Raw genomic sequence first — 23,318 nt, 5'->3', positions numbered from 1 at the left:
TGATGGACAGTCAGACTATGTCTCTTTGGCAAAGTCTCTGATAACTTCACCATGGCTGATTTCTCTACAGTACTAGTACTGCTGATGTCCCACCAGGAAGAACTAGTGACTCGTGGTGAGTTCTGCCTGTAGCTCCATCCATCCGGGAAACCAGCCACACACTCCATCGCAGATGGATTACCCTGGATCCCTTCACCTTGGAGGGACAATGGTTTCTTCTTGAAATTATTTTGGAGGAGTTCCTTGTGCCAAGAGTACCCACTTGCTGAGAAAGTTACCCTCTCTCTTTGTGGAAAACATAAATAAATAACACCAACTCAAGCAGAAGAAAACATGAATAGCCTAATGTTAAAACTCTAGCTGGTGAAATGTTCAGATTTTCAAGGAGTATACAATTCCTTATTTTATAAATAATATAACAGAACTTCATTGTACAAAACTAGTATAATTCTAAAGAATAAAACAAAAAAAAGAAAGAAAAGATCAAAATGCTACTTGCACAAATACCAAAACTGGGCTGACTTTCAGTATGTATGTTTTGGCATCTGTACATATTATCTAGGGAAAGGCCAGTGAGGTCTTCGTCAAGCAGAACAGAGTGCCTTGGCCCTTTATGTTTCCCATGGTACCTGCTCCCAATGCCTCTCACCATTCCCAGTGCCCCCAGAGCTCTCAACCTCCTGAGACACCGATTCCTATGAAAGGCCCATCAGGAGGTGAGAGAAATGGAAGGATGGATTAATTCAATATTTTCCATACCTGCTTGCAGAGATTTTCTAAATCTGGTTCCTCATTTGTGTTTGTCCAGAATGAGTTCCTTTTAATGCTGGGACTGCATTAATTTATGCCACTTATATACGCGGGCAAGCACACCCATTTCTGTGTCTACCTCAGGAAATACACAAGATGTACACATCCTTTGCCTTGTAGACATAGCTTGAATACTTTCCCTTCTCATTTTATTATTGTAGCATTTTACCATTTCCTTTCAGCAGGAAATGACAGTATACTTTTAAAATAACTTTTATGTGTTAAAAGGATTTTGGCTGCCTTATACGGCTGAGATCATGTAAAATTAGAAAGGAATAAACATATTTTACAAATGTAATGTACTGAAGGCCATCTTTGGATTCCAGACTAAAAGACTCTGATTCTTATCACTGGCATTCTTCCTCTTTCATTTCCAAGACGATGCCTTTCCATCTTGCTGGCTTTGAGATCCACATTCTATCAACTTTGGAGACAGGGTCCCATGTGGCAGTTGGTTCTAAATACTCATGGAAAGGTTCTAAATGACCAAGCAAGACCAGGGAGGATTGGCCTGGGTCCTCTTCACTCTGCGGGGGTCATGGTGGGTGCATCAGAATGGAAGCGTCATGTTGCGTGCATGCCTCATTCGTTCTTTATTTTCCTCTGATAGAAAGGGGCAGGAGAGAAGGTTAGATAAGCAAACAGCCTTAATATTAAATAGTTAATGTCCACATTAACTATTTAATCATCACAACCCAGGAGATGGTGTGATCCAGCTCATCCTTTTACAACTGAGGTCCAGAGAGGTGAACACGTTGCCCAAGTCTGCACAAGTGGTCATGCAGCCGTACTGAGCCTATGTTTGCCTCACTCCAGAGCCCATGATCTTCCTCTACTCCATCCTTCCTCTCCAAGGTCACGGGACCCAACCTCTGCTGCCTCCCACTAGCCCACCACAGCTTCCACATTGCTCCACAAGGAGATCAATCACACATGGGTTCTTCTTCACCTGAGCTGTTCACTTGTGTCTCTCCTGCTTGGGCCATCTCTTCTTCATGGGAACACACATTCTCTACATCACCCTCACTTTTAATTTGGTCACCTTCTCTTTCGGCCATGCCCAGTTTTCTCAAGGTATCTCCACTCCATCCTTCCCTTCCTTTCTATTTTCTGTTCTTTCTTCATAACACTGCTTTTCTGAAAGAGAAAAATCAAGGACAACATGTAAGAATGGTGTTACCGATAATAGTGTTATGTTAAGAATAACCTTAAGACAGGCTGCCATGTGACTTCTCCTCCAGATGTCCCTGGAGGGCTGTCCACCGTATCTAGGAAACACTTCCAACCTCTGTGGAACTGTTCCAGAAGATGGGCCTAGGGTTAGGCAAATGACAAGCACTTGGCAACAGAGAAACAAGGATAGGAAGAAGGAAGGCTTTAGACTTCATTTCCCCTTTGCACTCTCTCGGCCACACTTCTACTACTCATTCCCTGACTTTTTCCCTCAACATCTCCCCATCTTCTGCTATCTTCTAGCTACTGTGATCACCCTGCATTCTTGCAGAATCTCCTTCTTTCCCTAATTATCAGTGGTTCTACGCACATTCTTCTCAGGAAATAATGGTCACAAACACTTAAGACAAAAAAATATTAGCCCAGTCATTTTCAGACAAGGGATCACAGGTTAGCCCTGTTGGGAAGGGGCACTAGTAACCACCTTGCAGACAATCTAGCTGGCAAGTGTTCATTGGCAGTCATTTCTCGTGAACTGGAATGACCAGGGGGAGCTGAATTCTGCATCTGCCTTCACAAACTTCCTGTCTCCCTCTCTCCTCGTTGGCAACATTCAAGAGCATTTAATGAACCATTTTCTTTTCTATAATGCCAGGGCTGATATTAGTGAACAAATAATTAAGTGATGGCTGGGCTCACCCACTGCAGTGCCAATTTCACCATGGCATGGAAAGCTAATCATGTCCCCCAATTTGAATGATATCTGATGAGTGGCAGTGCTGTTATTCAGGGCAAAATGCTAATAAGGCAAGTTTAGTGTTGATACATTTCATTTTCTTATCTTCATAACTTCATCACAATCATTCCATACAACTTTCCCAAATATGCATTATCTTTGTCATAAAAGGGACGAGGAAAAAGTGTTTTTGAGTTTCAAATAGAAAGGACAAATCTAAATAACTGCACAATTAATGATTGTTCACATATAAAGAGAGACTTTGTTCATTTTCCATTATGTAGTGATTTTTATTGCCTTACTTGGACACTATCTAAGTTCCCTGTGTGTTTTTTTTTCTAAGTCAGGTTATAAAACCAGACACACCAGTCCAGGAAAATGAATTATGATCATTTTAGCGGTTGTGGAGTATATGCTGACCTTGTCATTCTCCAAATCACTCCAAGTGAACTGAGTGATTATAATGGGCCACACAGGTATACTCAGGTGACCTAGAACATGCTGTTAAAAACACTTACAGCATAGCTCCTCTAAGATCAATTGCTTGGTCCTTCAAATTTCAAACTTCTATCCCATAACCAATCCTATTCTTTGACGACAAAAGTCAGGGATATATTTCAAGTATCATTTCAGGTTGACATTATGACCTGCACATACACACAAAAGGAACTGCAGCACAGATATGGGACGAGTACATAAACCTACAGAGAAATTAAACCCCTAGTTTCACACATGCCTTTCTGGAAAGCTCTCTAAGGAAAATGACTATCAAAGAACCATCTAGAAGAGCCACGGCAATCCTGTACCTCATTCTTTAGGAATAACTGGAAAGTCTGTCCTGCGAGTGGTTACTTTTCCAGGGAAAAGTCATGACTGCACAGTCGTGGATAAAACCATTCCAGTTTATCACATGTTTATATTCTGCTTAAGAATCAGAGGGCATCCTGAGCCCCTGCACGCACCCAGGGCAGAAAGGCCTACTGCTCAGAGTCAGCGGCTGCCTGAAGTTTATGTGAGAAGGGTGTTCTCCCACTCAATTTTCTAACTGAAATAGGTTTGCTCTCCAGGAGCAAACATCCGGAAAGAAGAGGGCCCCTGTATTCAGGATTCTGAGCAGGGACCTTACTGATCTAAGTAGTGGAAAAGTAAGACTACATCAGAAAGGGAGTGAACTAATCCCCAGGACTTGGGGTCAAATGACTTGACCCCTGCACTTCCTATAGAGACCTAAAACTTCATTATTCGAATATCCTCATACTTTAGGCCATTACCTAGCTCAACTAAATTAAATATTTACTTTCGCATGAGATTTGTTGAATCAATATTTAATATGATAGTAGCTTTGTTACTGAAAATTGTTACTGTTTCGTTTTTGATCACCACTGATGTTTTAGCTTCATATCTATTACATTTTCCCCATTTGTTTTGGAGTCTATAAGTACAGGAAAAAATACTTTTTATTTTTACTTTCACACATCGTATATTAAGTGGAGTGGTTTTACTGCTATTTTCCTACCAATATTATAGCGATTTCAGACCAGAGGTTACAACCTGACATTAAAATGTCATACTGTACCATTTTTAAAGTACAAATATTTATAAAACATTAGAAAAAAACATACTAAGAAATTTCAAAATAAGTACATCTTGTAAAATGTATTTTTTACATTAAATATATGTCACTGCAACATTTAGCAATCCTTCAAGTAACTATTAATTATACTTATTTTTTTGTTTTGACATAATTTTATCTGAATTTATTTCTATCTAAACATTCCAACCTATAAAACACTTTTATACTTTTTTTTTCACAGGCAGATCTTAAGCATGTAATGCAATGAGGTTTGGTCAATGTATACACCCATCAGGAGAGAGAATGTTTCTATCACCTCAAAAGTCCTCTTAGAACCCTTCCTAGTTGATTCCTATCCCTCTTGGGCCACCATTGCGGCAGCATGACTTTACCAGTTCTTGAACTTCAATACGAGGAATCATGCTGGGTGTACTCTTTTTTTGCCTGGCTTATTTTGCTCATGGTTCTTGAGAGTCATTCATGCTGTTGTTGCCCTTTTCAGTTTTTGCTAGTTATGGGAAAAGCTATTATAAGCATTCTCGCTCAAGACTTTTTTGGGGGTATTTCCATTCTCATTGCTAAGTAGCTAAGCGCGGGATCACTGGATTATAGGGTTGGTATAAGTTCCAAAGTAACATTTTACATGAATGAGAGTTTCAATTGCTCCGCAGCCACACCACATGTGCCGTTATTCTCTTTGATTTTACACACTGGAGTACCGTTATCTTATTATGGATGTAATGGTAGTTCACCTCATGACTAATGATATTGGACATCTTTTCATGTGCTTATTGGTCATTCGTATATCTTCGTTGTGAAGTGTCTGTTCAAGTTTTTTGCTCATTTTTCATTAGGTTGTTTTCTTTTTACTAAGATATAGGCATTCTTTATACATTTTAGATCCAAGACCTTTTTCAAATGTACATATCCTGAATATTTTCTTCCATTCTGTGGTTTGCTTTATTATTTTTTTGTAGTTACTTATGGAATAGAATTAAAAAAAATAACATCCAATTTATCAATGTTTTACTTTTATGTTGCCTAAAATTGTTGCCTACATCAAAACCCTAAAGGTATCCTCCCATAATTTCTTCTAGCAGCTCTTTAGTTTTAATTTTTACATTTAGGAGTCTGATCCATTTTAAATTAATTAAGATATTATTTGTTATATGTTTCTGATGAATGAAAGTAATCTTTTAATATTTAAAAAATGCCCTTCATTATTCTCTGGTAATACTCCTAATCTTAAATTCTATGTTTTATTAACGTAATTAGACCAGCTTTCTTTTTCTCTCTTTTGCATGGTATGTATGTTTTCCATTCTTATGCATTTCTTTATCTGTGACTGTATATTTAAAGTGATTTTTTTTTCCTTCAGCACATAGCTGGATCTTGCTATTTGTAAAGTCTGATCTTCCAATCTTACCTTATAATTAGAGTGGTTAGTCTGTTTATATCGAAGGCAACTATTGATATAGTTGGGCATAGTTCTACTACATTACAATTTATTTTCTTTTTTGTCTCATCTGGCTTTTATTCCTATGGTTCTCTCTTCCTGTCTTCTTTTGCTGTTAGAATTAGTCTATGGTCATTAAAATTCTAATTCAATATACCTATTGACTTTTTAGCTATACCTTGCATTTTTTTAGTGGTTATTCTAGGAATTAAAATATGCAATGTTGATTTATCACTGTCTCTTTAAACCTAATGAGTAATACTTCACATAAAATATAAAAACTTACAGGGTATAATATAACCTACCAACCTTTTTGCTACTGTCATAATTTAATTTGCTCACCTATTTTTGCTGTTGTTATACATTTTATAAAGTATGTGCTATAAACTCCACATTTTAATGTACTAACTTTGCTTTAAACATTTAGTTTTCTTTTAGGTAAATTACGATCAGCATTTTCATCCGATGCTAATTTTTTTCAGCTTGGAAAACTTCCATTATCATTTTTAATAGGCAGGTCTGCTAGCAATTAATTTTTTCAGACTTTTCCCTAAAAGTCTTATTTCAAATTCATCTTTTGATTTACATAGAATTCTCAGTTAATGTGTGTGTGTGTGTGTGTGTGTGTGTGTGTGTGTGTGTGTTTTCCTCTACTTTAAAGACATCATCCTATTATCTTCTGACCTCCATTGTTTCTCATGAGAAGTCAGTCATAATTCATGCTTCCCCTGGATGGAGTGTGTGTGTGCGCGCGCGCACCCTTATATACTCAGACTTGTTCATTATTATCTGCAGAGGGTTGTTCCAATATAGCCTTTCTTCCTCTGTAGAAATCAGAACTTTTAGGCTACTGTTTTAAAATATAATTCGAGATAGTGTTAAAGAACCTATATCATTTTCCAAATTCATGTACAAATCAGATGATAAAAACAGATGATAAAAACAGATTGAAATATAATGTTAAAGTAAAATTTCTTTAAATAACCATTAGATAGAGTCAATTATATGGTAATTGTTTTTAAGAGATTGTTTTACCTAACCCTTGTCCTAAAAGCCTTCAGATAGGTGACTGCATTGCACTCTACCTGCCTTTTCTCCTCCCGGCCTCACAGGAATGGGACAGGTGAAAAAACTCAAAGCGCTGATAGGAAAACAAAGAAGCAATATTCTCTCACATTTGAGTGCCACAACATCAAATGTATGACTGTGCTTTGCCCCATGAAACAGTCATGCACTTTTCCAGGTTAAGCTCTGCCAAGGTTTCACACAACAAACCATGAACTGCGATGGTTTTGACTCCCACGTTCTGCGATAGGTACCATCCACAGTATGGTCTTAATGTCCCAATTTAGCTTCAAAGACTAAATATGCACTCCCAGTAATCAAGTAGCTGTATTCTAATTATCTTTAGTTTTTGTCTCCCACTGGCATATATAAATATATATAAATATAAATATATATATATATATATATACACACACACACATATATATTTAAAACATATATCCCACCTATCTTCAAAATAATTAGAATTAACTTTTTAATTAAGCACTATTTAAAATAGAGCAATCAAAGGACTGCCACTAATTCAATACTCCTCCTTGGGAAGTGGGTAGGTTTTCAATCAATCATCAAACCATTATGTAACAGACAAGCTTCCAGCTGGTTAAAGAAACAGGGCAACTCAGGATTACGGGACTGCATATGTATTAGAATAAAAGATAATAATAAGAAATAAAACAAGATCATGACTGTGAATCTTTATCTTGAACAGCTTAAGCAGATGTGATCCCTTCCTTAAAGGTCTTATATTATGAAGTGTGCTTGTAAGAGAATTTAGTTATGAATCTGGACCAATGACCAAAAAAAGATAAACAAGCACAAGTAATCATCCTTTAAATGTTTAATAAAAAATGTTAAACATCCTAGAGTTTATTCATCTAACAATCACTGGGTTAACACGTTGAGTGGGACTAGTACCCATTCCTGCTTTTGGTTGTATCAATGTATTTGATAAGAATTTCTCCCACATGGTAGTTCAGCATGTGGGGACAGAGCCAGGAGTGCAGTTTCCGGACTCTGAGCCTCACGTGGAAAGGTGCTGGCTCAGGTAGTAAATGGCCATCAACTGTGATTGGCTGGCCATCAGCTGTGGCTAGTTGGCCGTCAGCTGTAACCAGTGAGCCATTGGCCACTAATATAACTGCTGTGGCTACGCTAGCAGGAAATGGGGGCTAGCAAGAGGATGGTGGCTGGCAAGTGCAGACTGCAGTTAGCATGGCGGAGTGTGGGTTGCAGATTGCAGAGAGAAGTGGACGACAGGTTGCTGATAGTGTGGCTCCTGCTGCCTGTGTCTCCAACCCAGCCGCCAGCGAGACTATAGTGATCTGACTCCCCTATCTATGGCTCCATGGGTGTTCCTTTTTGGCCTCACCATGTCCTGCGTTCTTAGGTGGGGAGCTGTACCAGGGACCCCGCAGACCATCTCGATGACAGCATATCATCATGCAAATCCCTGCACTAATTGGCTTTTTAGTACCCAGGGCCCATTCTTAAACTCTGGGCTCTGAAAGGAGTCCACTTCCTTAAGTACAACAATTATTTTACAAATTCTATTTTGCACTTGTGATTAGATATAATTCACTGAAACACAGAATAAATCCAAAGAAGGAAACAGATGAATTTTGTTTGGGTTAAGAATACTTTATTCACAGGAAGGAAAACCATTCTGGAAGCATCCAAATGAAAGAAGAGCTCTGATAGGTAATGTGTCAATCATTGGAATAAATCTCATTTTGTTCTGGGCTCATACTTGTGATTCCTAATGTCACACCTCACAACTCCTTTATCTCTTAAAATTTCCTGCAAAATACCACTGAAAGGGGGTAAAGAAGGCTAGTGGATATCGCTGTATAGCCTAAATATAGAAAGTTAGCAAAAGGGACCTATAATTTAGATTTGTAAAGTTTTGTCCAGAGCAGACATAATTATATTTCGTATTTATAAATTTAAAATCACTAAATATAATTATATATTTTGTCTCCATATAAGAAAAGCAAATGTATTGCTGTAACTGGTGTCATGCAGGGTGTCACGCGTGGTCTCTAGTCCCGCTCCCCACGCAGGATAAGAACGCAGGATATGGTGAGGCCAAAGAGGAACACCCACGGAGCCATAGGTAGGGGAGTCGTACCACTGTAGTCTCACTGGTGGCCGGTTGGAGACACAGGAGGCAGGAGCCACACTATCCACAACCTGTCGTCCACTTCACTCTGCCACCCAACCTCACTTGCTAGCTGCAATCCGCCGTGCTAACTGCAATCTGCTCTTGCTAGCTCAGCCACCATCTTCTTGCTAGCCCCCATTTGCTGCTAGTGTAGCCACGGTAGTTATATTAGTGGCCAATGGCTCACTGGTTAGAGCTGACGGCCAACTAGCCACAGCTGATGGCCATCCAATCACAGTTGATGGCCATTTACTACCTGCGCCAGCACCTTTCCATGTGAGGGCGAGAGCCTGGAAACTGCACTCCTGGCTCTGGCCCCACACCTGGATACCTTATGGTAGACTTTATGTCTTAAGAAAGGTAGTTATAATACTTTGTTCTCTAATGAAACTTGCTCTAAAACAATTTGAATAAACATTGAGCAACCTCTATGTTCGACATCCATTCGTTTTCCATATTTTAGTCCAGATAGTTTAATATTTAAAATTTCTTATGTTATGTATTTTTGAGATGAACCCTCCATTTGTTGGCTCTCGAGCAGTGAAGCACAACTCTACCCCAGCAGATACTTTTTTCATGTATTAGTTATTAGTCTGTAATGTAATAATGAGGGTCCAGGTTAAGATTGCCTTTTTATTCCTACAGCCTGCTGAGCGTGAAAATGTCTTCAACATTTCCTGGTAACAATGTAAACACAGCCTGAGTAGATAGAGTTGGCACGTTAAGCATATCTGGCCATTTGGAGGTTATTTAATCTAAGACAATTGGCCCTGTGAACTCCGCAACCTCTCCCCACCATTTTCCCCGGCACCACCTGGCCCTGAAGTGGGCCTGAGGATATGCAGTTCAGGTCGCTGCTATGCAAGAGAAAGCAGATTCTGTCTCCTTCAGCACACTCACTTGTCTCCTCATTGGAAACACTTATTGTGTGAAATTTTACTGTGACAGTATTTTCTTTATTCAACTAGTTTTTATATTAAAATGTAGTCACTATTTATCTGTGTATTCAAACATTCTATTGAAACAGAAAAACCGTGGTTAGAAATCCATATTGTTAGACATTATCATGCTTTCATGATAATGGACTACCAAGTAAGTCTGGATGCTTGCCTTTTGAGGATTTGAAAACATTGTGAGAATTTAAAAATACAAATAGAGTGCCAATAACAAACTTACTCAGGACCTGGGTAACGTTTCTATCAGATCAAGTTCTGGTTAAACTAATATATTAGCATTATTTATCAATTGTACTCTTTTTTTTAAAAAAAGAATGAAATTACCTTCTATCTTCACTCAGCTGCTTATTCATCTAGCACACATTTATTAAACGCTTACTATGAGTTTTGCAAATTTCAGGAGCAAAAGAAAATGAGTTTACCTTTTAGTGATGGAAGACAGACCACCTTAATACAAAAATAAGTTTGTATGTGTCCACTGAAATAGTTTCCATCCTCCTTGTATACCTAAGGAAATAGCACTTGTGATCAAACACGTACATACAATTTCACAAACTTTCTTTTGGGTAAAGTTCACTCATTTTTATTGAATGTAAGTAATTTCCTCCCCGTTGATCTACAAAAAAGTTGATTAAAAATCCACCCCTTTACCCCACCCAGGCTAATATAAACATGTTAGAGAGAGCCTTAAAATAATTGGTCCACTCCTCTTACTTTACAGAACAATAAACTGATGTTCAGACATGTTTATGACTTCTTTGAGGATAAACAGTGGGAATGAGAGACGAGGCAAAACCCAGAACTTTAAGAAAGTTGTTATAAGAATATTGGTAATTATTACAGTAGTGTGGAATGACACAAGGAATGAGTTTGATTTATTTTCAAATGCAAATAGAAAATCATGAATCAGTCATGGAGCGACTTAAAATCTTCAGCTATCTGAATTGAATGAATTGGGTAAAAATATTCATGAACTATGTCATAGCATTGCTTTTCACGGACACTACTTTTTCCTCCAAGCACAGTATGTATCAATTTTAGAGGGTAGTTAATTTAGTTTCCCATTGACTATTTTAAGGGACACTTAAAAGGATATAAAAATCAAAGTCAAGTTACCTGAATTATCCACTTAAGCTTGCTAAATAAGCCCCCTCTTCCTGTACCTCCCTGGGCAACAGATATGAGCACACGTCTCTGCTCCGTGAGTCATTGCTTTTCAGGTCCCATTCTCTGGGCAAGAGCTGGGCAATCGATATTTCTCACAAGGCCGGAGACGTGCTGGAGACTGATTAGTCATTAACCTCTTCTCACTCCTCCCAGTGCTCAGGGAAGGAATTCCAGCGTCTCTGTGGATTTTGAATGTGTGGAATGGCAGTGAGAATTTGTGCAGGGTCTGTTACAAAACAGTTGTACCACCTTCTTGCATATTCAAGACCCTAACTCCCAACAAGTCACCTGAAATCAGATCTTAAAGATGATTCTGTGAAATATTTATTCCAATTGTGTCACTTGAGACATCATTGATGAAATCAGCCAAGCAAGTGGGATCTTTTCAAAGACTTGTCGTGATCATCCTGTACCGGATGGGAAAGAAAAGAAATATATTAATGTCACACCCAGCCACTTTTTCCCTGATATGCTAAAAACTGAACTGCAAAAGGGTTCCGTAGTGAGCTCAAAGAGTTAATGTGACTTCTAGGAGCCATAAGCTGGCTATGGTTGTGTGGTTTCTGAATCCACAGCCTCAGGTTCAATAAAAATGTAAATGTTATCTGGGTACACAAGACATATTTCATGGTGATAATGAATCTGTTGACATACTGTTCCTACTTTATAACATAAACTTCAGTGATGTGTTCGCCAGAGAGAGACAAATACACCGGGAAATGCTCTGTACTCAGCCCTTATGATATGCTCCGGGCTGGCCGCGTCCGAGGCTGTCCTTGGCACATGTCCCCATCCGCCTTTATTCAATCAATCAGAGCACTGTGACATAGGGAGGAGTCCAACAGTGCCCTTATTGACTGAGCTAATCTAACTGGATGTGGAATAGGAACTAGAAGATGGGTTCTTTTTACAAGTCGAAGCCTCGGATTCAATAAGCTGTCCTGAAGCATGATTACTTACCAGATTTGTCACCGTTCAGGTGTGTCACAGAGTGTGTGAAAGATGACCAGATTAGGAGGGGAGAGGTGGCCTGCAGCTCCTGGGTGGAGAAGCCTGCCTGCTTGTCCTCAAGCCTGCACCTGCAGGCTGTGCACGCGGGCCAGATGGGAGTACTGTTTACTGTCATGAGCTAGCAGGCCCGGCTCTCTGATCTGCAGGGCCCAAGGCTAAAGGAAAATGTGTGATTCCTTGTTCAGAAAATTTCCAAGAATTTTAAGATGGTGACAGCAGAACCTTAAACCAAGTGTGGAGCCCTGTGTAACAGCACAAGTCAAACACCCATAACGCCTGGCCAGCGCTGCCTGCTGGGTTCCAAGGATGAAGGGCTGCCCTCTAGCGTTGCAGGAAAAATGAAGTCTCCTTCCTAATGCTTATTCCTTTTTTTTTTTTTAAACTCCCTCAGGTCCAGGTAGAGCTTCCACAGTTGGTTTCGTTGCGCATTTTATCACAAATAAGTTGATATGGAATAAATTTATGGGAGAACCCCTTTGTTTTCCATGCCTTGCCCATGGTTTAGTAGCCCTGATACCCAAAAGGTATGGAAATGAACTAGAGGACCCCTTGGGGTCCCTTTAGTTGCATGAGGCTATATTTCATGCTCCTGGCTTTGTGCCAAAGGACATTTTTCATTCTATTTCGTGTTGCTTGTGAGTTATTATATTTTTCTTTTTTTCCTTTCAAATAGAAACTGTTGTGAACTTTGTAAAAGGCATTTTAACTCTAAAATACCGATAGCATAACTATAATGATTATGTTGGTTCACATTTTATTTTGTATTAATGCAATGACAGAGGTCCCTGTAAAAATAAAGCACTGAAACTAAAACAAAAAACAAAAACCCAACAAAACCTCAGGGAAGCCTGATATATCCTTCTACCACCTGTGATGATGAAACTAAAAGTGTACAGGAGAGTTGGGATGAATGTTGATTTTCATTTGTTTTGTTTTTAGTAGCCCTCCTTTTCAAAGTACTACATTGGATATTCCTACAAGGGTCTCAGGTCAAGTCCTTCCCCTTCCCCCCCCCCCCCAAATGTCAGCACATGGTAGGCACAAAATAAATATTTGTTAAACTAATGAAAAAATGAGTAATAAAAAATGTCACGAGGGTCAACTACAAAATTCCCTCTGTGCAGAGTCTCTCCAATTAAAGTTTGCCCTTGCTTCTACCAAAGTCTCCTTAAAGGTTCACAACAACGCTGCTTACCATTCGGAGCATATACATGTGGTTGTTGAAAATACCCAATCTCCCCACTGGAACGAAAGAGAAAATAATTTATTAAACCTTTTCTTTTCCCTCACAAGTCTTTTAGTTCTTTTTTCCCCCAGAAACCTGTTACAAATTATTTACTTTTTCTTCCTTCTAGAGTGGGTGAAGACAGACATTTATCAGTCCAAGGGGTGAAGCAGCAGCAAGAATTGGAGAGAAAATGAATAATGTGTATATTGTTCCAACAGGAAAAGGCTGGAAATGTGCAGCTCTGCCCAAATTGTGGACCCTAAGAAGGAAGATTCATGTGATATGAACTCTGGGAAGGAATTTATCTGCTGAGATGGACTCCCTCTGGTCAATTAAGGGCCCCAATTTTATAATTAATAAGAGCCGGACAAATCAGAAGTCTACAGATTTGGATATCTCATTTACATAAAGTGGGCCTATTTGGAAACCTGGGTGGGAACTTTTGCTATAAAAGCCAGCTTCCCCTTTGCCTTCCGGCAACATAATTTAGGTTGCTACTTGAATCTGTCTCCCCAGACTGAAGCTCTTTTTGCTCAAATAAGTGCCTTTTAAAAATTCTTTATTACAGTCTAAAATTAATTTGGTTTACAAAACTCAGAAAGACCTTGGGCAGAGCTGGAGAAATCAAGAGAAGCCACACAGCGGAAACTGTGGCGAACTTCCCACTTCACCGTGTCTCCTTAGGAGAGGTCAGAGTCCGGATGTTTGTAAGTGATTCATCTGTGCTGCCTTTGCAGCTTACTCTCAGAACCACCCAAACCCTAGAATCCCCTGGTCCAAAAGAAAGAACAAGCCCAATGGTTAGATCTGAACCAGCACGAAAGGCTGAGAATGGAATTACCTGGTTACAGTCTGCAGTCCGAGTGGTATGAGCAGAAGGGCCAGCAAGGAGAGGTTGGGGCTGCAGACCACTAGCCCAAAGACAGTTTCATTCTCTTGCTAGGGCAGGAAGATACCGGCTGTGAGAGCAACAGGAGACCTTGGAGGGATCTCCTCCCATCCACTGCCTCCTCCCGTTTCCCCTCCTCTCCAGGTCTGGGGCAGGAGGGAAGGCCTGGGGCCAGGTGGAGCCTGATGGGGCAGGACCCTGGGCCAAGGATCCAGTGTTTAGACATGCCCGTGAGCCCAGCCCCTCCTGTCCCTCTGCCCCTCCACCACAGCCATAATCTCCGGCCCCCTGTGGCAGAGCTGTGCCTTTTTCTGGTCATACTCCCTGGGCAGAACAGACATTATTTGCTGCTAAGAATAACCCCCTGGAAGGTTCGTGGTCCCATCTCCCTGCGTGGCCTGGGTGCTGGTCATCGGCACCAACCTACCCAGCTCACATCCCTCTCCGGGAGGGGCACAGGACTGGCAGCAGGACAGTTCTCCGGAAGGTTTCCTAGGCGCTTGGTGGTGCCAGAACTGAGTCCTGAGAGCTGGTTGTCTGCTCAAAGAGACAACTGCTTGCCTAGGAACCACTCCCCTGGGCTGTTTGCTGGTGGTCGGAGAGGGTTACTGCTTCGCAGTCCTTGGGCTTGAGGAGCAGGTGGGATTTGCAGGTCTTTGTGCAGACAACACTCACATAAGAGGAAACCTTCAGAAGGGTGGGATCCTTCAGAGAGCAGCCATAAGATTCCCCCCCCCTCCGGCAAGGGCCAGCGGTCTCCACTCCCAGGCTTGTTGGGAGGGGACGCTGCCCCCATGCGGCCCCATTTGCATCTCTGGCGCTTCCCGCGCCCAGCCCCCCGTGGTGGCCTGGAGGGGGAAATTCCCAGAGCCCACCCCTCCTACCCCGATGGCCAGCCAGGCTCCCCTGGTGAGACTCTGCTGCCAGCCCCTCCAGACAGAAGGGGCTCCGAGGGACCTCAACGAGCCAGAGGTACTGAAAACCTTGACCCACTGGGCACCTCCCAAGTGTGACTTCCGATGAAAAGTGCAGGACACAAGTGAAGCTGCCCCCTGCCCCCCAGGACTTGGTAGGGGTACAAAGTTCAATCATATCCACCTCCTTCCCTCCTCCATTGCTCATTTGGGGCTGTGCTCTGCTGAGCGGACTCCACCGGCCCAGTGGAGCCCACGGTCCCGGGGGAACCTTGCCGCCCCCCCTGCACCGGGAAGTCCCCTGCCCTCTATGATAATGGAGAGGAGCCTGGGAACCCCACTTCCTCTGCTCTGAGATGAAAACGAGGGTGGGAAACCCCGATCACTAAGGGGGGTAGGGTAGGGGAAGCCCTGTGCGGTGCCCGCGGGCAGGGACAAGGAGGACGTCCTTGCTGTCCTCTGAGTCGGGGGTACTGAAGGAAGGGAGAGCTCCGAGCTGCTCCCGAGACAGTGGACAGGGGTGTGGGAGCCTTCTCCCTCCCGCAGCGCACAAGGAAGTTGGGGGCTGGGGGTGGGGTGCCTGCCCCCGCCGCGCTGCAGTGGAGAGGAGGTCGGCGCCTCCGTCGTCCTCGGAGCGCACTGCGAAGGGCAGAGACCGGAGCCCAGGCTGTGCTCCGAGGCGCGGGGCAGGGGCACCGCTGTGTGGCTGCCTGCGGGAAGGGGGCCGGAGGGGCGGGGGGAGCAGCGGCGCCCCCACCCGCGCGCCCCCACCCGCGCGCCTCCCCCAGCGCGCCGCCCGGCCGTCGGGGAGGCGGGAGGGGAGAGGCGGGCCGAGCGCCCCTGTCGCGCCCGCCCCCCCGCGCGGCGCCGGAGCTGCCCCGAGGCCGCCGCCCGGCCCCCGCCCGCGCGTCAGCGCCCAGCCCCGGGCGCCCAGCTCCGCCCGCCGAGGCCCCTGCTCGCTGCTCCGGCGCAGGCGGCCGGGCTCTAGGCGGCGCGGGGCCGGGCGCTCGGCCGGCGCCCCGCGGGCCGCCCCGATGTGGCAGGAGGCGATGCGGCGCCGCCGGTACCTGCGGGACGGCGCGGAGGAGGCGGGCGGCGGCGGGCGGCGGCCCCGGGACTGGCTGTACGAGTCCTACTACTGCATGAGCCAGCAGCACCCGCTCATCGTCTTCCTGCTGCTCATCGTCATGGGCGCCTGCCTCGCCCTGCTCGCCGTCTTCTTCGCGCTGCGCCTGGTGAGTGGCCCGCCCGCGGACCTGCCCCGCACGCCCCGGTCCCCGCGCCGACAGGGACCCCGCCAGCCGGGGCGGCCCCCGGCCCGCAGCTCCCGCCACCCCCCCCCCGCCCCCCCGCCTGCCCGCGGCCGGCCTGGTCGGGCGGGGGCTGCGGGCGCCAGAAAAGTTTCCTTGGACGGTTCTGCCCAAAATAAAGTTACCGGGGTGTTCACCGGGTGGACCGCGGGGCGCGTGTCGTTCCCATCGCTGCGCGGGCCCCGCGCGCCGCCGCCCGCCACACCCGCCGGACGGGTCGCGGTGCCAGTCGCCCTGCGGCTCCTTCGCGGCCCCTGCTCGGTCCCTGGGCTGCCGTGTCGGTTTGCATTGGACGTTATTTAACTGTAAAGACCCTGCCTCGGGAAAGCGGTGAATGACGAGGAAAATGCCAAAAAGTATCTTATTGTACTTCTTTGCCCTAAAATCTGTACGTGTTTGGTCCCATAGACAGAACGAGATGGGGTGTTGACCCGTGGTGTCTTCATCCTCAGGGTCTGAAGTGACAAGCATCCACGCTTTCCTGCTTCTAGACAGGGAGTTAATCCCGTGTACTGTGTTGCACAGGTTATTAAAGTGGATTTCATCAACTGGGAACACGGTGCAACCCAACAGTTGATGTCAATTTTGCCAATTTGTATTTTTCAAGCAGAAATCCTTGGCTCGCTCCCTTGAGCAGTGAGGGGGAAATCTGTAGATGGCGGTAAACTTCCTGTTACTGTCCTTCTGTTTGTGTGCTTCAAACTTTTGCACCGCTTATGTGTGATATGTATGGGCACATATTGTGTCAGGCATTGATTACCCAGTGAGATATTTGGGGGCAGTGGGTGATTTGGGGATGTCTCTCTGAATGATACTTTCTTTTAGCTTAGACTATAAATAGGCACCTTTATTCTGTCCCCAAGCAAAGAAGTGGATGTTTTGCTCGTCTTGCAGCCAGTGTGCAGAATAGCTGTCTTTGGTATTTGGCAGTTTGTTTCTGATATCCTGAGCCAGATGGTGCTCAGACATTCTGCATGGGAAAACTTATCACCATGGGGTTCTTTAAAAGGATTCCTTCCCCCCACTCTGCTGCAGGGGTGCTGTCTTCTGCTGGAATTCAGGGAGGTAAGAATTAAAAAGAGAAGGTAGGAAATCACAATGCTACAGATCTCAGACTGGATCTTATACTTAGAGCAGAGAGCACCCTGGGTGTGAGTTCAGGGCAGACCTCACATTCTGGTAACCCGCCTCAGGTGCTCCCTGGACAGGCATCTTTGCTCTCTTCACCATTTAGGACCAAAAAGGACTGGGAGAGAGACTTCTGCTCAGGCTCACTGGCAAGCAGCGTCTCCAAAAGCATCTTCTTTTCGGTCCTGTACTTCCCGGGAAGAAAACAACTGTTTTCCTCTGGAAATCTGTTCTGCCAGGACATAGCTGCCGGTGATTCTGTTGAATCTGTAATTGAAACCAGTTGTGGCTTGTTTCTCTTCTCAGTGGAAAAGGAGGAGCAGGTGATGGCCTATTTATAGCGCCATTAATATATTTAAAGACCAGTGTGAAGTTCATACCTCCCCTAACGCCCCACTTTGTTTGCTATGACACAGACCTCTCATTGGATGTTGGATTCACTGGAGTGGGGCTGAGAGCACCCTTCTCCGATTTGTCTTAATCCTTGTGTTTCTTGACACAATTATTTTACATTCCATTTCACGCGGTGCAAATGCTGGCATGGTAGCCTTTTAAAGTTTATCCAGGCATCTTTACTTTTCCTTGATAAATCGATCATTTCCACACTTGTTGCGATTCAGCTACATCATTTTAAGCACAAAGCAGCCATCCCCCGTGGTGTGGCTGTAGCCTGGGCAGATGTCCAGATGGATCCTGTTCTTTACCTGGTCCGCGGACTTACTACTTGTAAATCCTTCGAGGTGACAAGCTGTGCAGAAACGTGCCAGAATCTGGGAGGTGGAGAGGCTACCTGCCGACAGCACCTGGGGCTGCAAGGCCAAGTGGGAAATGGGAAATGCCTGCGAAGAATGGGCACCTCCTCAGAAACGACCTTAGGAAGGACTGGGACAGTCCTGAGCTGCCAACAGTTCATTTTGCTTTTGCTTTTAGTAATGTCACCAACAGCAGTTGCACTGCTTCCCCAAATCGTTCTGCATCCAGATAGTCAAAGGTGGTTGGGGTAGGGCATTGGAAGATGGGGCGGGATAAACACAGAGCAGAGCTCACGTGAAAAGGGGTGAGCTCCTTTCTCAGCTGACCAGAGCCTGGCTTCTCAGAGACCTACCTTGGGAGATGGAAATAGCTGCTTGGGGCCAGCCCAGGTTTCCACCTTCTAGCACTTTGCTAGAATAGCTAGGCTCTGATGTAATTCAGGAGCTCGGCAGATCTATTTTTGCTGCCTGAAATCTTGGACAGATTCCTTCTTCCCCATGAATCTGCCTGATTTTGATTTCCATTAGGCTTCCATCAGTTCTTATAGTAGAGAAAGTCTGGCAGCTCTCTTAACGCACACCCATAGTCTCTGCGAAGTCCACAACATGGACTTCGCCTCATCCAAGGACAACTGATGTAATTGCCTTTGTATGAAGCGATTGGAAATATCTATTAAAAAGACAAAAGTGAGCTGTGTCTCTACTTTGTATGTCTGCGATTGACGTTATTCACAAATTGATTTCACTGAATTTCAGTTTGTGGTCAATCCATGATTCTGCGTCATTTATTGTGAATTTAAAGTAATCCTCAAAGTATTTTTATTATACTGTACAATAGATTCTGAATTCAAACATCACTATCTTGCTTTATTATTTTCTACATAAAATGTCATGAAGTAGGTTTAACCCCATATTTGTTAAGAGTTATCTTAGGTATGACACAAAGTAAATAGAACCCATCCATGATAGCATGTCTAGAATTTAAATATTCTGTTTAATAACAGAAAAATATTTTCCGTTGCTTGTCACGGAAATTTTTAATGACAGTGTTGGCCTGATGGGCAAAGTAAATTTTGCCCTTGGCATTGGAAACATGGGAACCAGTGAGACCAGATTTTAAATTTTGAGTCTTATGATGGCCCCTCATTTTCTAGGACTGGTTCTCTTTAGTAAATGCATGAAAATTCTGTCTCAGAATTAAATCTTTTCTTCTTTATTATGTCCAAAATCAGACAGTTTTTCTCAAAATTTGTCTGTCATTGTTAGGAAAGGCTGACATAAATTTTTCAGTTTGTCAAAATATCAGCCTGCTTAGGCAGGTTTGTTTTGGAAAAAGTTTATGATTAGAAATAGACAATATTTCAGGTAGAATGGAAAAAAAATATTTCCATAAGCTTTAAATAGTCAGATATTGGCAGGAAATAGAATTTTTAAGTATAATACTGACAGCCATATAAGAGTATATACTTTTCTTAAATGCGTAACACAAAATTGGCTTTTTTATCCCAGACAATATTTCAGTGCCTCTAGTGGGTGGAGGGATGTCAGCAGGAAGAAATAAATCCTTTACCCTTTTATTGGGGGCAGAAGACTGGAGAAGGCAGGTAAATGTGCCTGACATCTCCTCTAAGGAGCAGGAAGTTCTATGCATACTTTCTCTAGTCCTGTAATTCTGGGGGTGGAGGGAAATAACACGTGTTCTTAGGAGTTGGAGTTAGATAGCTACACACAATTGTTTTGAGCATTTCTATACATGCAAGAAACTCTTACTTGGTGGGTATTTGTAAATTGCAACAGGCAATTCACTAGTCATTTTATTTATAATTTAACCATGGTATAAACAAAAGACAAGGAAAACTAATTTTCTGCAGGAAAGGTGGTTGCAATTTCGAGGGCTAGGAAGGAAAGACTTCGGGGGCATCCCGTGGGAATGACAGCGCATGCTTCAACATGTGCTCAGTAGCTGTACCACAGGCAGAGGCCGTGGTGGCTACGAGCACCTGTCTGCTTGGGCCATTTGCGTTTCGTCCCTTTCCATCTCTGTCATTTTGGGCAAATGGTTTCACCTCTCCATGTTCCAGTTTTCCTGTTTGAAAATGGAATGGTACCTGCCTTCTAAGGTGACGGTGCAAATAGTACATACAAATAATGCTTGGCACAGAAATTGCCCCCAGGAACTGTTGTCATTAGTGGGTCTTCTGTAGTTGCATTTTCACTGTTGCTATGAAAGAACACTTAGTCATATGGCATTTGAGTTGGAAGGGTGTTCATTTTAACTGTGGGGAATCTGAGACCCAGTGAGGTAAGCCCATTTCTTCAAGGTCATGCTATTGTGGTATTGTAACTGGGTGCAGGGCATTGGACTTTTCCTGGGTGAACTTCTCTCGAGCTCACTGCAGGTCTAGAATCCCCAGCTCTGGTCCTGGCACAAAAGACCTTTTTTTGGTTGACATTTCATCCTGATAGGGACACCCTCCACCTTCAGTCCGTGTAATGAAGTTACTTTCCATTTTCTTCTCTTTTAATGGTGAAGGAGTCTGGGTAGAGACGCTTCCTGCCTGTTAACTGCCTGTGGTGGGCCCCCATTTATTCTCATTAAGCTGAATATTCTCCGTGTTTTCCCTGTAAGCGGAGGAGCCGGTGGTGGCTCTGCTTTTGCTGTCTGGACAGCCCCTGGCGTGCAGAATCCATTCCTACTGAGCTGTATGTGAGACTCACTGACATTTTTAAATCCAACATTCTATTTCAGAGCTAGTAACACCATTCAAGCTGATGTATAACTAAGTTAAAGGTTTTTTATGGTTGTACTGATCACTGTGAGAAGTCTGATCAGTAATTGCTCGTGATGGGGTGTCAAAGCCGGGAGTTACACAGAATCCTGGCACCTCGTCCTTTCTAGAAGTTGACGTTGGCATGACCACAGTCCGCAGAACTTACTCATGTCTGCCTTCGCTGATAGGCACTGAGTGCCTGCAGGGATGGGCACTGGGAGTGGCAGCCTCGTGGGTGTGTGTCACCCTGAAGTGGTGACAGGCTGATGTGATACCGTACACTAACACTGGTTCCCCGAGGGGGCCTTTCTGTCAGCCTGGACCCCACGGGCTGAGCGCCTCTGCACCTGGGCCTTTGCAGCTCCCTCCCCAGGGCTTCTAAGGGGCGCCCCTCACCCCAAGCCTCTTCCTCCCTGAGCTGCACGGTCAGTCTTGCGTGAGCTTCGCCCAGCTGTGGTCGCTGCCTCACGCACAGGTCTCTCTGCCTCTGACATCTGCAGAGCTCGTGGACGGTACCCAGTCCTGTCACCACACACCACTGTCACCTGACACGCAGCACAGTTTTGGGAATCCATCTTCTCAAGTGATTGTTACTTCGTTTGGGGAACGAGCGTAGCACTGCGCATATTGAACGCAGCACTAACCATTTTGCAGGTGCTTAATTACCGTGTGTAACTTACCGTGTAGGCATGTTTTCCTTAGCAGCTGTCTTTTCCATCGCGTAACCTACTGGTTAAGAGCACGGATCTTTGCTGATACCTGTGTCCGGGTCTCAATTTTCCCACTTAGTACGTGTTCCTGACACCCTGATTTATCTGCTGTAGCTTCAGTTACTTCATCTGTGAAATAAAATGAGTCACACCACGAGGATTGGGGAGCTCTATTGAGAATTGAGATAGACCATGGAACATCTAGGTGTACCCCACATCTGGGTGTACCCCACAAGCGGAAGCCACTGTTGTTATATTTGTGTCATGGGGGTCTTCTTGTCAAGGTCTCTGGTAGCTGTATCTCTTGTTGAAAACCAGATGAGTGCCAGTATTTTAAAACCTGGGAATGCGTTTCTATTTATGTGAGAAATGGTGTGCATTTAACTTTGAGTTGTTAAAGAAAAAGAGACAGAAGCATAGGTCATTGAATTGAAAGTCACATTTTGCCAACCAGTTTCCTGACTCTGCCCAGAGTCCTGGCATGAACAGTGGTGCCAGTGCCAGAAAGGATAAGAATACAGACCTGGATGTGAGTATTTGGGACGCATCCGGCCAGTTACTTCTCAGCGCCTAACCAAATCACCCTAAGAAAACTTGGCACTTGAATGGGAAATTTCAATTATTGACACAATTAAAATACGTTGTACGCATAGCTCAGTGCATTTGAAACATACAGACATAATATACAATAGCTTCTTTTTAGAACCCTGAAATTCCTGAGAAGATTTCTTAAGATGGTTATTATTGTCTGAGAGTCAAGTCTCTAGGGTCCCCCTCGCCCCCCAGAAGATAGTGGTTCTGACTTCAAGGTCTTAGTATTGGAACTTGTATCCATTTCCACCAATGTCCCTTACTATCCCTCAGGCAAAGTGATGTGGGGATAGCATAGCTCGGATCAGCCAGAGATCAAAGATGCTGGCTTTCATTCCTCCGGGCGTATCCCCAAGACTGAACTATTGCCCATGTATGTTAAATGTCCCGTATTATTTTTTTAAAGCTATGACAAATAAGGGACAGAATAATTAAGAATTTTAAGCTACTAGTGTTCTGTGGACATTATAAAGGAAACAAAAGTTTAAACTATTCATTTCTGGAACCAATAAAAGCTATTGCTGTTACCTCTAACAGCAGAAGGCTAAAGTGATCAGGTGAATACACACGAAAGAGATAATAAATGTTAATGTAGTTCAGACATATGGTGTACGTACTGTCTGATCCTTTCCCATCACTGACTTGCAGGTAATTAAACGTATATAACGTATGTTGTTTGGAATTGGACGTTAGGTACACAGAATAGGACTTATCATTTGATTAATTTGATTACTCTTTGATTCTCAAGCACAATCCTCACTGATCTCTATCTGCTCACTTATTTATTTATGTTAAAACAAACACCTGGGAACCTAGTCCAGACAAGACGATCTCCAATAACGGATTTCCATCTGTGTGTGGCACCTGTCCCATCCCTTGCCTGCCCTCAGAAGTCGACCTCATATCACACTCTTTAT

General features: G+C 43.8%; 1 protein-coding gene and 1 long non-coding RNA gene across 7 annotated transcripts in view; one reads left to right on the top strand and one right to left on the bottom strand.

The window, feature by feature from the left end:
- Nucleotides 1-530: 530 nt before the first annotated feature.
- Nucleotides 531-15,435, bottom strand: LOC308500077. Of its 2 annotated transcripts, XR_013993679.1 has the most exons (8): nucleotides 14,653-15,435; nucleotides 14,178-14,275; nucleotides 13,304-13,350; nucleotides 11,386-11,504; nucleotides 11,047-11,276; nucleotides 10,353-10,437; nucleotides 1,760-1,947; nucleotides 531-1,413 (listed from the first exon to the last, which is right to left on the bottom strand). It is a non-coding gene; the product is annotated as an uncharacterized lncRNA (long non-coding RNA). The 2 variants fall into 2 exon arrangements; XR_013993680.1 differs by lacking the exon at nucleotides 13,304-13,350 and having other exon boundaries at nucleotides 11,047-11,504.
- A 689-nt stretch (nucleotides 15,436-16,124) lies between these two features.
- ADCY2 (adenylate cyclase 2) overlaps nucleotides 16,125-23,318 on the top strand; it is a 370,893-nt gene continuing 363,699 nt past the window's right edge. For all 5 annotated transcript variants that reach the window (XR_013993678.1, XM_081054221.1, XM_081054223.1 and 2 more), the window contains exon 1: nucleotides 16,125-16,374. Coding sequence is in view for 4 of the 5 variants with exons in the window: in XM_081054221.1 (XP_080910347.1) it covers nucleotides 16,174-16,374 (201 nt within the window). In the remaining variant the exon portion in view is untranslated. The remainder of the gene's footprint in view (nucleotides 16,375-23,318) is intronic.

Source organism: Rhinolophus hipposideros (assembly GCF_964194185.1).
Source record: "Rhinolophus hipposideros genome assembly, chromosome: 7".
Classification (NCBI taxonomy): Eukaryota; Metazoa; Chordata; class Mammalia; order Chiroptera; family Rhinolophidae; genus Rhinolophus; species Rhinolophus hipposideros.
The sequence above is the reverse complement of the archived record's forward strand: the minus strand, read 5'-3'. Positions and strand labels throughout refer to the sequence as shown.